The sequence below is a fragment of the Sturnira hondurensis genome, unplaced genomic scaffold, assembly GCF_014824575.4.
Source record: "Sturnira hondurensis isolate 20B ecotype Veracruz unplaced genomic scaffold, ASM1482457v3 Scaffold0002840, whole genome shotgun sequence".
Lineage (NCBI taxonomy): Eukaryota > Metazoa > Chordata > Mammalia > Chiroptera > Phyllostomidae > Sturnira > Sturnira hondurensis.
The window spans coordinates 20666507-20682584 of record NW_028075471.1 but is presented as its reverse complement, the minus strand read 5'-3'; the positions used below and the strand labels follow the sequence as shown (position 1 = coordinate 20682584).

At 46.5% G+C, this 16078-nt stretch overlaps 1 protein-coding gene across 1 annotated transcript; it reads left to right on the top strand.

Annotated features, from left to right (window-relative positions):
* Positions 1 to 6418: 6418 nt before the first annotated feature.
* PURB (purine rich element binding protein B) lies at positions 6419 to 15188 on the top strand. The gene has a single exon (XM_037041036.1). The coding sequence runs from the start codon at positions 6850 to 6852 to the stop codon at positions 7768 to 7770; it is 921 nt and encodes a 306-aa protein (XP_036896931.1). The 5' UTR covers positions 6419 to 6849; the 3' UTR covers positions 7771 to 15188.
* The last annotated feature ends 890 nt before the right edge of the window (positions 15189 to 16078 follow it).

Genomic DNA, 16078 nt, shown 5'->3' with positions numbered 1-16078 from the left:
GAACATGGCAAATGGGTCTGCGAGGCTGTCGCATTATGTGTGACTATTTTTCATTTTAAATTCCCTCAATGTTTTAGTGACCTTTTAATAAATGATACTTTAAAAACATTTCTATCTCCTGAACTAAAACTTAACTTAAGCAAGGAAACAAGTCAATCAACTGAAGGAGGGGGAGGAGGGTGACAGACGTCCAGCTGCTTCTCCAACCAGGCAGGATAATGCAGCCAGTGTGGGAAGAGAGCGTGGTCCCTGCCTGGACCCGAAGCACCTTCCCCATGTGTGCTCTGGGTGCAGAAGGCTGCCCAGCTTTGGAAATGACGGCCCACGCGCAGCTGGGCTCCGCGGTGCTGGCCTGTAGTGCTGGGCTCCATGTGCGGGAAAATTCATCTACAGGCAGCAGCCCTGGGAGCAGATGGCATGACTGAGCTGCCCACAGTGGGGACAGCCTGGGCCAGGGCTGGAGGGAGCCGGGGCTGGTCTCATCTCATGGAGTCTGAGTTGGAGGCAGGACGGCAAGCTGGAGCCACCTGGCCGCAGTGTGAGGGAATCCAACAGTGACAGAAGACCAGGGCAGACAACGAGGTGACAGCCCACTGCAAACTGGTTGCAGCTCAGAGACCCATCAGTGCTCATGGGGGAGGCACAAGGGGCCACCAAGACTCCAAGGTGTGGCAGTGGGAAGTCACCAAGGCAGGAGCACAAGCACAGATGATTGTTAAGAAATCCTCCCCAGGCTCTGGCTGCTGTGGATCAGTTGGTTGGAGCTTCGCCCTGTAACCCTAGAGGTTGCAGGTTTGATTCCCAGTAGGGTGCATGCCTGGGTTGCAGGCCCGGTCCCCAGGTTGGAGATGCGTGAGAGGCAACCAGTCAATATTTCTCTCTCACATCATTGTTTCTCTTCCTCTTTCTCCATCCCTTCCCCTCTTTCTTAAAAATAAGTAAAAATAAAAATCTTTTTTAAAAAAGTAGACGCCATGAGTAGGCACTACATCGAAGAGAAAACACCTGCAGCAACAAGCAGGCAGAGACACCTCACCTCCTGGGGAACCTGGGAAGAGCGAACCACAGTGGCAGAGAAAAGCGCTCTCCAGCCAGCCCAGGGCAAACACTGAGAATCTGACAATGCCCAGGGCTGGAAAGGTTTCAAACACAGCCACACATTCACCTGCCTGACAGCTCAGGAAACTGAGCCTGGGTTCCCAACTCTTACCTGGACTCCAGGTAAGGGTTTTTTAAAAGGCTGTGGATGTTGTTCAGGTGATTTGTCACCACTGCAGGTCAGAGACCGCCCTTGAGTCATGCAGCCTGGCTTTCTGCCCAGCAGACCGGGGTGTTTCCAGCCCATGGGAGGGCCTTGCCTCACTGGATGAAGGGCAGACAGGGTAACCAGGTGGGGCTGGTTCTGAGCCAGACAGCCTTCTGGAAGGTGCAGAAACAGCGGAAGCAGAGTCCCCAGGAAGTGCTGGGCGCAGGGGGAGGACAAAACACTGGGATTTTCTGGACGGGATGAGAAGCCAGAACAGATGGCCATTGTCCAGCTCCACGGACAGACCACACACGGCCTGAGCGGGGCTTGAAAAGGGCTCACCTGTTCCCCACAGCAGCTGGGAGGAGAGCCCCGCCCAGAGGCTGTGTGAGTGCAGCTGGCCCTGCCGAGCTGAGGGCCACTGTGCCTGAGGACGGGCCACCTCCTGCTCTTTGGGAAGCAGTGACCAAGTCATGGCCTCCCAGAACTGCTTTTTACAAAGAGAGATACACTTCCCAACAGTGCTATTTCTAGGGGTTCAATTCCTTTTTTGAAAAATTTTAAGAAGATTTTTATTTATTTTTAGAGATAAGGGAAGAGGGGAGAAAGAGGGAGAGAACCACTGATGTGTGGTTGCCTCTCACACGCCCCCTACTGGGTACCTGGCCCACAACCCAGGCATGTGCCCTGACTGGGAATCCAACTGGCAACCCCTTGGTTTGTAGGCTGGCGCTCAATCCACTGAGCCACACCTGCCAGGGCCCAGGGTGCTATTTTTAAGGTCATGAGCAGCTACAGATTGTGGAGCACCAATGAGCAGATCGGGGAGACCTGAGGAGGGGACACTGAGCCCCTGGGCCCAGCACCAGCATGGTTTCCACCCTGAAGAAGACCAAAGGCCCTGGCATGCACGACAGGTGCTGGCTCCTGTGGGCCTAGGTGAGGGGATCTCTTCAGTCTCTGCAAGAACTCACTTGCCCTGCACTGTGCAGACCCAAGAAAATGTCACTGGAGGTGCCAGCTGGACCCTGGGCCTGGCCTGCAGGGAGGGAAGCCTCAGCTCCGGCTCCGGTTACTCCAAAGCCCCCATCCTGCCTGATGACCTTCAAGCCACTTCCCTCCCTGGTGGATCAGGCCCAAAGTGGGGAACACTGCACATAATAACCAGCTTTACCCCTGGAGTTGTCAACTCGGGCAAAGACACAGGCTGAGGAAGCACCAGGTTCAGAGCAGAGAGATGGATGCAGGCCCCCCGAATATAACGGGAGCTTTTGTTGGGAAGGACATAATTGGGACACCTGGCCAAAAATAAAATCAAGTCCATTGATTAGAGATAATAGTATCAGATCTGTGCTGGTTTCCTGGTTTTAATTGCTGTGCTCTGGTTAGACAAGAGAGGGCCCTTGTCCTTTTTTAGGACAAAGATGCTGAAGGACACCATGTCTCACCTTGTTCTCAGGAGGAAGGGAAAATGAGAGACGAGGAAGCAAAGGTGGTCAGACATGAACCCTGGGGTTCTGGATAAAGAGTAATACTCTTGCTGTTGTGTGAGTTCAAGTTTTAAGCTTAAGAGGCAAAGAAAGCCAGGCTCTACAACATCTGAACCTTCCTCCTCCTGGCCTGGAGCCAGGCAGAGGGGCCAGCCATCTGAGGCCCCTGGCCCCAGTCCCCCATTCCCTCAATGTCTCCTCAGCCCTGGCAAGGCTACTCCCATCTGCCCCACCTGCCCTAACCAGACCCACAGCTCAGGGAGTTCTCATCCATCCATGTATCCCAGTCTCCACATGCCGTCCTTGGTGCGCACCTCACTCCTAGCTCTGGAGCAGACACAGCCTTTCAGCAGGATCCGTTCCAGCTTTTCTCTTCTCACCAGAAGCTCCTGTGTCTCTCCTCCCCTCTCCTTGGTCTCAGAGGAAATGGGACACCTCCTTGCCTCCCAGGGCCCAGTCCCTTCCCTATGTGCCAACTCTAGGGCCTACTCACTGACCATTTTCCCAGTACCCCAGCTGGCTCAGGTCTCTCTGGGCAACCTCATGCACCCCTCTGCCGCCTGGGCATCCCCAACCCATACTCCTGCCCACATACTCCCTTGTCATCACTGTGCTGCCCCTGAGGTGGCAGTGTCAAAGCCAAGCCTTGGAAAGAGGGATGTGAGCTGCAGTCTGCCACACTCCTTAAGATCTGCATATCTCAGAGCATTTACTGAACGTGTGGGAAGTGTCTGTGCAGGCTCAGCCTTTCTCTCTTCCCATCTCACTCACCTGTCCCTGACCCCTCCACTCTACCTCCTGGGCACTGACGTCAAACCCACCCTATCTGCTGGCAGCTCCCAGACCTGCATCTCTGCTGCTGACCCTGTTCTGGACTCCAAGTGTCTGGGTCCCACAGCTGCTTGGACGTGGCCCCTTGGGCATCCAGCCAGCTCCTCATATTTAACAAGCCAGCCCTTAGAGCCCCTCCCTTTCATGCTGGATCTGCCAAAAGGCAGTCACAACAGGTGCTTAAAGCCACTGAGAAGTAATAAACTTCCAGGGCAAGTTTTTAGTATTCCAAAAATGCCTCAAAGCAGGTCATCCTGTAGTGGGGGGAGGAGCCCCTCCCACCCACAGCATCAGGCCCTCTGGGGTCTTCAGTCAATGCTCCCATCACCTCCCTCGAGGACTCATCCTTCCCTGACAGCCTTGGGCACCAGCTACTCAGGGTATCCTCTTAAAATCACCCTTTAGTCCACTCTCACACCCCAACATTCTCCCTCCCTCTCTGCCAGCCACACCCTATTCCTTCTGGCTTGGGTCTGCCACTCGTTGCCCCTTGCATGCTGTTCTCTGTGGTTGGTGACCTCCCTGGAACACTGAGTGGAGGCACCACACTCCTGTTTACACAGCTCCAGGGGTTCCCCCTTGACTCAAGTCCAAACTCCCGCCTGGAAGTCAGGGCCTCCCCATGAACCCCAGTCTAGCTGCCTCCCACTCTGTTGTCCATCACCCACTCCTCACAGATCCTGGGCTCCAGCCAAACTAGACTTCTAGCCATCTGGGAGCAAATGTTCCCACTGCCCAAAATAACCTACATCCATCTCCACCTGTTGAGATCTGTCCTTGAAGGGTTGTTCAATAAATAGCACTGGGACAACTGGTCATTTGAAAGAAATGTGTCAGATTCTTCACTTCATACCACACACCAAAATACATTCCAGCTAGAGTTAAATATAAAATATGTTATAATCATGTTTTAAAAATCAAACTGTAAAAAGCCTGTAAAATATGTGATTATCGAATACGGAGATGGGGCACTAGGATCTAAGCTCACAGGAATGCATGTCAAAGTAGACAAGGCAATGGTTGACCTTAAACAAACGGCCAGCTATCCCTCCAGCAAAACAGGTTTACTTGGGAACAACAAAGCATTGCAATTTGGACATTCAGTCTCATGGCAGGTGAACCAGGGTAAGTCTACAGATCAAAGGAGAAGAACATTCTTTTATACAGGCCAGGGGGAAATACAGAGGTCTGTGGTAAACAAAGATCCATTGGAGCAAACTGGGAGTTCAGAGTAGCAGCTTTTCACGGGCAGAGTTGTAACTATCTCTCATTGGCTGAGTGGTTGCTGGGCAAGATCCTCCTTCCTGCTGGAGTAGTCCAGTAAAAAACATCTTCCTGCTGGAAGATGGAAAGTATCTTCCAGTTTGGGGCAATTGATGAATGGTAGGGTATGAGATCTCCCCCTAAAGGCCCTGCCCATTCCAACTGAAATGAGGTTTCTGTTTATTAATCTTCACACACAGTTAATCAATCTCACTCTAAAATAGACCTTGACACGGTTCCTGGGCCTTTTGGCTAAGATCAAGTGTAAACCAAACAGCTAAGAAATGGACAGAGGTGTAGTGAACCCTTCCATGTTGGGGTCCCCATGCAGGGAAGTGGTTTAGTCAACAAGAAATCAGGGGAGCTGCAAGGAGGCACACCAGCACACTCCTTCCCCAGGGATTCAAAGTGTCCAGATCTCCAAGGCTCTGTCCAAGGCTCAGAGTTTCATGTCTTCTCCTAGAGCCTCCTGTGTTTGGCTAATAGCTGTTATTCTAGTTTTGTTTGAATGGTTGTGGGGTATTTTTGTTCACGTGAGATGGGTAACATGACACAATGTCACACAATCATCACGCTCATGAACTAGGAGAGGATCTGACTAGGTCTTTTTTTATGAAACAGGAGTAGGGCTGATTAATATTTATGTCAGGTCATGTATTTTATATGCATTACCTCATTTATTAACTATAAAACAAAATTAACTAGGTATTCCATCACCAAAAAGGATTTACGTGAGAAAAAGAGGACTGCAAACCAGCACACGCATCCATTGTGAGCCACGTGGGAGAAAAGAAAAAGCAGGAAGCCCCTTTTACAGAGAGGAAGAAGAAGCCAAGGGGAGGCAGTTTGCCTGGTCGGGATTGCTCCTTCCCCGGGGCCGTCCAGATCCTGTCCCTGGCATGGTTAACCCCTTTGTCATAAATTGCACCACATTGAATTCTTGTAACAACCACAGGAGGCAGATACTATTATTCCCATTTAACAAGGAAAGAAACAGACTTACTCAACTACTTGAGATCACAGGGCTAGTACGGGATTCAGACCCAGGACTCGCGACTGTCCTCACACAGAAAAGCGGACTTTTATTTTTTTAAGCCAGACTTTTTACTTCCTTAATCCATTCCTGTTTTTGCACGTCACACGTGCATGTCACACGAAACATGAATTCTTGAGTTAACACGGAAAATGGTTGTCAGTGCCTGTGCACCGGATATCGATGAAAGCGCCGCCTTTCCCTGAGCTCTGCACCCCCGGAATGTCCTAGTCCAGCCTTCGCCGCTGTTTTCCTGAGTTGTGGTGAGGGCAAGACGTTTCACATACGTTCCAGGCACTCGTTCTGTGAGGATTCGTGCGAACCGAAGGTGAGCCCACATTTATGGCGCACTCATCATACCTTAGGGACTATGCTATTTCCCAAGGACAATTCCCCGTCAGTCCCAACAGGTTGGCTTTGTTTTGCTTGAGTTCACATGACCCCCGCTCCTTGAACGTCTCTCTCTTCCAAGTACCCGTACTGCGTACAGATAAACTTCATCTGCAACAAATGCACTCACTTAAAGTGTACACTTCAATGAGTTTTGGCACACATGGGAAACCAGTACCACAAACAGGACGCAAGGTTCCCGCCACCCCAGCGGTGCCCACGCTCCTCCCAGCCTTGGCACTCCAGCCGCGGGCCCAGTCCCCCAGCCCGTCCCCTCTCCGTAACGTCACTTCTCTGCGCCTCGCCGCCGAAGCGCAGGGTCTTTCCGGCCGCTAGGGCCTGTGGGCGTGGCGGTGGCGTCACGCTAGCACGCGCCGGAAACAAGCTCCGGACGGACGGAAGTGGCGGGGCGGGGCGCGGGGGCGATGGGGGGCGGAGGCCGGCGATGAGCGGCCGGAGAGAGTGAGCGGGACGGCGGCGAGGCTGGGGGGCCCCGAAGAGCGAGCCGCAGGGCGGAGGGCAGGGGCGCGAGCGCGGCAGGCGGCGGGCGGCGGCCAGGGCGCGTCGACGGCGGCCAGGGCGCGGCGGCCGAGAAGATGGCGGACGGCGACAGCGGCAGCGAGCGCGGCGGCGGCGGGCCCGGCGGCTTCCAGCCCGCGTCCCGCGGCGGCGGCGACCAGGAAACGCAGGAACTGGCCTCGAAGCGGCTGGACATTCAGAACAAGCGCTTCTACCTGGACGTGAAGCAGAATGCCAAGGGCCGCTTCCTCAAGATCGCCGAGGTGGGCGCTGGCGGCTCCAAGAGCCGCCTCACGTTGTCCATGGCCGTGGCCGCCGAGTTCCGCGACTACCTGGGCGACTTCATCGAGCACTACGCGCAGCTGGGCCCCAGCAGCCCCGAGCAGGTGGCGGCGGCAGCTGCGGCCGAGGAGGGCGGCGGGCCGCGGCGCGCGCTCAAGAGCGAGTTCCTGGTGCGCGAGAACCGCAAGTACTACCTGGACCTCAAGGAGAACCAGCGCGGCCGCTTCCTGCGCATCCGCCAGACGGTCACGCGCGGCGGCCCCGCGCCCGGCGGCCTGCAGAGCGGCCAGACCATCGCCCTGCCCGCGCAGGGGCTCATCGAGTTCCGCGACGCGCTGGCCAAGCTCATCGACGACTACGGCGGCGACGACGACGAGCTGGCGGGCGGCCCAGGCGGCGGCGCTGGGGGCCCCGGCGGCGGCCTGTACGGGGAGCTGCCAGAGGGCACCTCCATCACCGTGGACTCGAAGCGCTTCTTCTTCGACGTGGGCTGCAACAAGTATGGGGTGTTTCTGCGCGTGAGTGAAGTGAAGCCGTCCTATCGCAACGCCATCACCGTTCCTTTCAAGGCCTGGGGCAAGTTCGGGGGCGCCTTCTGCCGGTATGCCGATGAGATGAAGGAGATCCAGGAGCGGCAGAGGGATAAGCTTTACGAGCGACGCGGCGGGGGCGGCGGCGGCGACGAGTCTGAGGGCGAAGAGGTGGATGAGGATTGAAACGCGCAGCTTCCCTACGGGCCTCTCACCCACCTCCGTCCCCTCGTCTAAAGAGTTCTCTTTCCCGCTCATTCCTAGTGCAGGGGGAGCAAGGGAGGCCCACAGGGAGAAAGCAAGATTTAAATAATGTAGTTAATTACGAAAAATGACCATAAGAGAACAGTCACGGACAATTAGAAAAGACGTAAAGTTCCAAGGAGCTGACAGCAACCTGCAAAGAGCAACAGCGTCTCCTCACCCGAGCAAAATAGTCCCAGCTCCCGTGGTTTCTTAGCTGCGGTTCCTAAACCCATCAACATAACCCTGATGGGTCTGGGGGTAGGTCCTAGCACGGCGTGGGCCAAAGGAACTCTTCCGACTTACCCAGACCCCTTGATAACAGCTGAATTTGTGTTGTACTTGGAAACCTGATCTAAAGATCTCTCCAGACCTCACTGTTGCAGTGTCTATCCCTTCACTTCCATTGAAATCAGCATTTTGGATTTAGGTTTTCATGGAATTCCTGAGAAGGGAAAGACCTTTGCAGTTACCCAGGTCTTAGGGTACAGGTTTCATGAAAAGGAATGCAATTTTAAGTAATCATGGACAGGGGAGAACAAAATACGAATTTAAGAAGTCACCTGAGAATAGAGAAACAAAGTGGATCTATATTGTTTAAAATGGTTTTGCACGATACCTGGACCAAGGCCAGTATCTCCACCACCACCACCACCCCCACCTCCGCCCCAGAATTGTTTTGCAGGATGCAAATGGATTCAGATGTCAATCCTAGAATTAGAATTGGCTACTAAAGTATTTTAAAAGTTGGCAAATTTTTTGAAGATGAAAGCAGTTTTACATTGGAGGTTGCTGAGACAGGCACAAGAAAAAAATCAGGCATAAAGCACAAGGAAAAACTCTGAGTGGATTGGTTGCTACTCACTAAAGTTCTTCCCCTGATCTCTCAAACATGGAGATCATTACTAAGAAATGGCTTAGGTATGAATGAAAACCAGATCCCTGTGGCTCCACCATGTAAGCCAGTGAATTGTGGCTAATTCGGCTGTTTCTGCCACTGATTGGCTGGATTTTAAACCATAAAACTTGAAAAAGGAACAGTGTGGCTACAAGCCTGAGCTTTAATGAAATATATGTCTCAGAAGAGTTGGAAATTACCAAAACTGAAGTCTTCCTTTACCTTCAGTTTAATCTGTGGATTTATTCAAATACTAAAGATCCTCAGGTCCAGAATTCCAGCATCATTTATTCTTTTTAAATAAAATTTTAAAAACTTGATCCATTGTATCAGTACCTCACAAAGTTGGCAAATGATGCATGTGTGATCCAAGCAAGCAGCGTGCCCTTGGGAAGCTAAAATCCATCTGAATGGACTCGAAGTGAACATGAATGTGCTGACTATATCCTGGAAGCATTTTTATACCATCTTGAAATTTCAACAAAAACTGGCTTTTGCTAGTTTATCCAGCTGTCTTTCAAGAATAAAAGTTGGGGTTTTCAAGGATCGCCTCTTCTATATTTTAAATGGATTTTCAGTAGAAATGGTTTTTACTAATCAAGTTAATCCCATACTATCGAAAGGTATTTCCGGGAATGTCATGGACCTAGGTAACTTTGAATCGAATGGGGGCTGTTCTTTCCAAAGTTTTTCAGGTAGGCTTGGTGCGACACCTTCTCAACCAGGAGGCAAGTAACCCCACCTCCACAGTCTTAGTGTTTGTTTTTTTTTTAACTGCATGACTGCCCTTTATTTGAGCTGCCTTTTAATTTATTGTGTACCCTTTTTATTATTTTGGTATTATTCAATATCTACAATCTTTTTGTATTTATTGGGAAATAAGTAATATACAAAAAGGTCATTTTCATTCATTGTGGCTGAGAGCGAGGAAAATAATCATGTATATAAAATTAGGCTTTTTAAAAAATCAGACTGTAATTCAGAATATTATCAATCATAGGTTAAAAACAAAAAACAGAACAGCCACAAACATTGGTGCCCTTTTCGGACAAGTTCTCTATTCTTGTCATCCACAGTAGACTTTTTAAACAGATTTTTTTAAAGCTTTTCTTTTTAAAGAATTTTTCTCCGTTGCAAAGAATGTTTCCTAAATTATATGGGAGCAATAGTATTTCCGATGTTTTAACGACATCCATATACTTGTACTGTATTTTGTACTACAAGGCAGCTGTTTTCAATGGTGTCCTGCTGTATTTACCTATGTGTTTTGAGTGTTTTATTTCTTTGCTGCGGAGAACAAATCCCTAAATAGTTTTAGTAAAGGAGCTGAGAAACTAGCATTAGGTTTGCAGAAACTGTTTAAGTTTCAAATTCTGAGGCAGCAATGAAAATTAATATTGCAGCTATTCGTTGATTGCTGTAACTTTCTCCTTTTCAAACCATGTACAATTCCTGTATAGACCAACTTGTTTTCTTGCTTCAGTGGTGGTTCTGTTGCTCAGCTGCAGTTGAGCCAGTTCAATTTTGCAAAGGTGCGGTACCTCTCCTTTTTAAGGAGTTGGTTTATTCTTACTTCTGTTCTTTTTGTTTGGCTGAATTGCAGTAACTAGCCTTGCCTTTCTATTCTGTAGAAATGACAGGGTCTTCACAATCCTCACCAGTGGCTACTAAGCTATAATTAGCTGAATAGAAAGAATGTGGAAGTGGTCTGAGGCATATGGAGTATATGCCAAGAGCACTACCATATATGGAGTCAGCTTTGGTTACCAGAGAAGTTTTCTTAGTCATTAGACCATGTAACAGTAATATATCATATGTAAATCTTTAGATATCAATTTGAGAATCCTCCAAAAAAAGGAGCAAAGAATGCATAAGCTATGTGTTGGAAAAGTAATTTATATTAAAATTTTGACCTGCCTATGTAAGATTAAGTGGTAAATGTCATAGTGGTGGGTTTTAAGTCTTAACCAATCTCAAAGGTTTGTTCTCCTGCAGGAGTGGTTGATGGTCTCTCTTCCCACTGCAGGAAGGTTACAGAAGGATGTGGATTGATTGTAGCATTTCACTGATCCTCATTCCAGTCATTAGGGACAACAGAAATCTGCAAAGCACAGAGACTGCACTTTCAACGTGTGGTCTATTAAACAAGGTGGTATAACTGGCTATCTTTCAGATACTTCTTATTAAGAAATAAGAAGTATTAAATTTGTTAAATTGAGGCAGAAAATGTTTTCAGACACCAGTGATTTAGGGCTTTTTTTGACTTTGGCAAACACCCCAACTAATATGTTCAAAATCATCCTATTTCTGAAAAGTAGGGAAGTAAAATTTCTGATAATTGGCAGAACGTTTGTTAACTCAAACTACTGCAGTTACAGAAGTGAGAAGTCCACAATTTTAGGAACAATTTAAAGAGCAGAAAACTCGGATAAGATCCCACAACTGCCTTCAGTTTCTATTGTCCCCACCTATCGTTTGTGCAGAGCCGTAGTTCTAGTCAGCAGAGGATGTTGTCAGTGCATGTGCTGCATGTAACAAAGTACAGATCTGGATGGCACCAAAAAATCAAAGCGGAAACCAAACCAAACCCAGACACCCTATGTTACTGTGGGCGCTTGTAGGTGGTACAGATGACTAGCTGTGATACAGACACAGCTGTTTGTCAAGTCACTTTCCATAATATTTATGCAAAATGATGGAGAGGCCCTTGCAGGCAGCTGTTAACCTGCTTCCTTTGTTACCTCTCGATCACTTTGCAATAAATTGCAGGTCTTTTAAGAGATTCAAGCTTCAGTTTTCTCAAAACAAAACAATTATCCTGTCTTATCTGAAAATGCAGGGTTGTGGGCAGAAGAGGCTGGTTATAATAATGCCCTCATATTGAGTGGTCTGTAAATGGCTGCACACTTCAGGCACTCTAGTTGCTGAGGATGCTATGTTAAATATGACCTTGACTGGCTTTACAGGGGGGTAGAGTGATATACACAAGGTATTAAAGTGACAATTCACTTAGGTCTACCTTGCCTTGAGGTGGATGAAATTAAGGAGAAGCTTGAGTGTGTAAGCTATGCACATAAGTATTCTTCACTGTAAATTTTGTTTCCATTTTAACCCAATTATGGTACTTTGTCCAATGCACAACTGATCTCTCAGTAGATATTCATTTGAAAATAGTGTGGCCTTGATCGGTGAGAAGGGGAAGGAGAGAAGTGACTTTTTGCTTATGTAAAAAATGACTCGTTTGCCAAGAGTTGTTCTGCAGCACTCTTAAGTACCTAATGTGTTTAATTGTCGGTCTCCTTTTTGATTGGGGTAGTTTAATGGTTTTGACCCTGGAGTTACTAATTCAATTGAGTTGTCTTCTATTTTTAGGAAATATCAGAATTGCTCTGATAAGTACAAAGTTGACTGCTTTGATGTCCAATCTCAGGTTTTAGAATATACATGGTGGTTAAAATCCCACTGTTAATTCTTAAAAAACAATTTTATTTAGCACACCTAAAAGTCATGTGCGTTAGGCCTGTTCAGAGAGCAGAGCCTCCCATCGTTTTGCTCCTTTTCCATTTTGTACTTCACTTGAGAAAGTGTGATTTGACATTGTATATTGCCATTTTAACCCTGACATGTTTTTCAAGATAAAGCACTTTTTGATCATGAAATACGTGGAATCTTTGTGTGATGTGGATCATGGTTTCTCAGGCTCCCCTAGATAATCTGCTAACAAGTATTATTCTAACTCTGTGTATGAAAGTAGAAATCTTTGTTAATATTAGGTTTGTATTACTGATCAAGAATGCATTTTGCTAGCTTCCAATGGATGCGACTGAACAATGCTGCATTCACAGTTTATAAGTTACTTTCCCTTGAGCCTTAAGGTAACTTTTTTTTTTTTGTCAACAACAGCACTGAAGTTATAGTAAATGAATGAGACTCAGTTTTCAGGGTTAGTTTTAGAGTACTGTAAATCAATTAGATGTCTTCCTTAACAGTTACTGTTCCCATTGAATAAGCTGAGTAGTGGGTGTGTGGGTGGGATTGGGGGAGGGAGGAGATAGTTTGTAAAGAAGAAAAAAAAACACATTTACCTTAAGAAAAATACAAAAAAAAGAACATGTTGATGCCCTGTTTGAAATTCCACATATAAGGTAGAAATGGCAAATTTCTAACTTCATTCTAACTTCATTTCCCATTTTAATCTTAAAAGCAGTCATTTTCCAATAACAGACCCCAGAAGTGTCCAGAGATAGAATTCAATGGTGAGTTCTCCTGATACAGCTAACTGCTGTTTAAAGTCACTGTTTCCAGTCCTCAGTCTTAAAACTTGTTTCATTACTGATAGATTTAATAGATTCTTATTTCAACAAATGTGGTCCAGTTGTCAGCACTGAAAATTAAATTTGGAGAATGAAAAAATAATAAAATTGCATCATAAAGACTTATTACACTGAAGGTAATTTCCAGTTGGTGTCTATACCTCAGATCCAAGTAAGACCTTTACGAATGAATTTTATATTTCCTAATGAAAAAGGGAATGTGTCATCAATATAATCACTTTTATTCACAATCTTATACTTGACTTTTGAAAATGTAACTTGCCTCTTAGACATTCCAATCGGGACAGGCAAAGCCATGACAGAACAGCAGCAAATGCTAGGTAGGTAGTTTAACTGCTAAGTAGGACTTGTGGTGAAGGGAGAACAGAGCTTTATTTAATGCCAAAATGTTACCATTTCCCCCACAGTAATTCTAACAAACTTTGATAAGAGTATTACTGTACTTGTAATTAACATGAGCTTTTGAATAATTTTCCCTATGTTATATGTAAAGTATCCCACTAACATGGATAAGGGAGGGCTGGTTATATCTTTAGTATGATGAAATGTGGACTCAGTTAGAGAAACTAACAATGCTAAGTTCATCATCCACTAGTATGTTGTAAGACACCAGTTCGTCCTTTTTTATCCTTCCTTTAATATTTTTAACGGCTCTTTGAAGAAAATTGATTTAGATCACCTATTATCATTCCTGAAAGGCAACTTTTGTCCCCAGTCTTATCCTATGTCACAGGATCAGGCTGATTGGGAAAAAAAAATCTTCATATTCGGAAATAGCAGGGCAAGTAGTGTATTTGCCCTTTTAAAATAGCTTTTTCAGGGGCCTATAACTGCAAAGAGTCCTAAGAAAATTGGAAAAAAAGTTATATCACTAAGCACATGTAGGAATTTTGGAGTTCTATTTTCTTTCAAATCTTCAGATATGAGACATAGACCCTTTTCTCCCAGCCCACATGTCCCCTCTGCATATAAAAGCTCTCTGGATTCCTAGAAGTTAGGAGATTGGGCAGGTGCAGAAGCATTTTAAATCAGAGCAGAGTGTGTAAAGAGTGGACAATTTTGCATATTATGGCATAGGCCAAAGCATATTTGAATTTTTCAATTAATTTCAACATTTGCATAATGTATTTGGACTTTTTCCTAAAGTTCTAGGGAAATTAATAGAGATTCCTACTTCCTTTGCACCTTCATGCAAGTGTTTTTCCATGTTCATTTTTAAAAGTCCATTTGTCTTCTGAGATGTTTCCAGTCATATCTACCAGGGCTTCCTTAGACTAGATTCTTCACTCCAAAGTGAGGCTGATATCCTGCCGGTAGAGAATCTACAGGCATCGTTTGATGAAGTAAAACCAAATCTTGACAGCAGGAGACAGAGCTTCCTGATCTAACTAGATGTACAAACTAGACTTTAGGTTGGAAGTTACTTTAAAAGGGGTTTGGGGTGTCTTCAGTCTGTGTAAATACCCACATGTTGTGCATTGTAAACGAAGTGTGTGCTTATATGTGAATTTGTAGGACTGACTTATGCTTCAAGAGAAGCCGCACCTTTAATTTTATAAGGTCCCCTCCACCTGTAACCCTATAAATATTTGTAAATAGAACACTAAAATTTGTAGTGATAGATCAATTTGGGAATATCTGCTGAGAGACCAAAAAGTCCATTTTTTAAGTACCTTGGTTAAAGAGTAAAGATTATTCCTCTTATTTTTTAAAAGAAGAATGCACTTTAACAAACAGCTGCATGGGCAATTCAAACAAATCCGTGAAGTGCAGTACCCATTCAGAAACCATACTTCCTGGAAACCGTTCAAAAGCAGAGTCTAGATGGGCTGTTGATCTCACTGCCTGGAGGTTGAAGCTCAGATTGTGGTCAATGTCTAGATGAGCAGGGCTGCTTCAAAAGAGTGATGTGAATACAGCCAGAAGCTTCAGACAGGTCTCTAAAATGGCGGGTCCCATAATTACCACTAACTAGCAAAACTGACAGAAAAACTCATAGAGAAAAATGTTTAAGAATCCTTACTGCTGGTGTGTACTCCTTACAATAGCAGACTTTTGCAAATGGAGTTTTACAGTCTATATTTAAAAAATTGTATGTTTGTAACAAATAAAGTATGCGGAAAAGTGAATGACAGTCTTGTGCTGGTGTCTCTGAGGAGTTACCTGGTGATTGGGAGGGAGATGCCCCATACCATCTGCTGGGGCTTATAAATGGGTCTGGAACTGGGCAAGTCCCCACTGAAATGACTTACAAGCCACTGCATATCCCAGCTGCCCAAGTTCCCATAATCCTTTTCTAGTTAGTAAGCGATCTGTGGAGTAGTAAGCAATGTGGTTCACTTCCCAGACAGGCCACTTGTCACTTTCCCTAATTGCTATTCTGGCTTTTGGGCCCTATCATTCCCAGTGGGTATAAAGAAACATCCCTCATTGTGTATCGTCATAGTTGACTTCTTACAGAGCAGACTAGGCCAGTCTTAGGCCAATATAATGAAAAAATGAACCACAGATCGCAGCTGTGGTTCCCAATGTTTTTCATCTCAGAAGCCCCTTTATACTCATTAGAAATTGAATCATTTTTAAAAAGTCCTCACCCAAGGATATGTTTGGGGTTTTTTTGTTGGTTTGCTTCAGAGAGGGAGAAACATCACTCAGTCACCTCCCATGTAAGCCTGGACCAAGGATCAAACCCACTACCCAGGTGTGTGCCCTGACCGAAGATCCCACAGTCTTGGTGTACTGGACCATGCTCCAACCCACTGAGCCACCTGGCTGGGCAGAAATTGAAACATTTTTTTTTTAAAGATTTTATTTATTTATCTTTAGAGGGGAAGGGAAGGAGAGGGAGAGAAACATCAATGTATGGTTGCTTTTCGTGCGTCCCCTGCTGGGAGTTGGCCTGCAGGGAACCTGCCTGCAACCCAGGCATGTGCCCTGACTGAGAATCAAACCACGATTGTCTGAGTCGCAGGCCCGCGCTCAATCCACTGAGCTACACCAGCCAGGGCGAAATTGAACC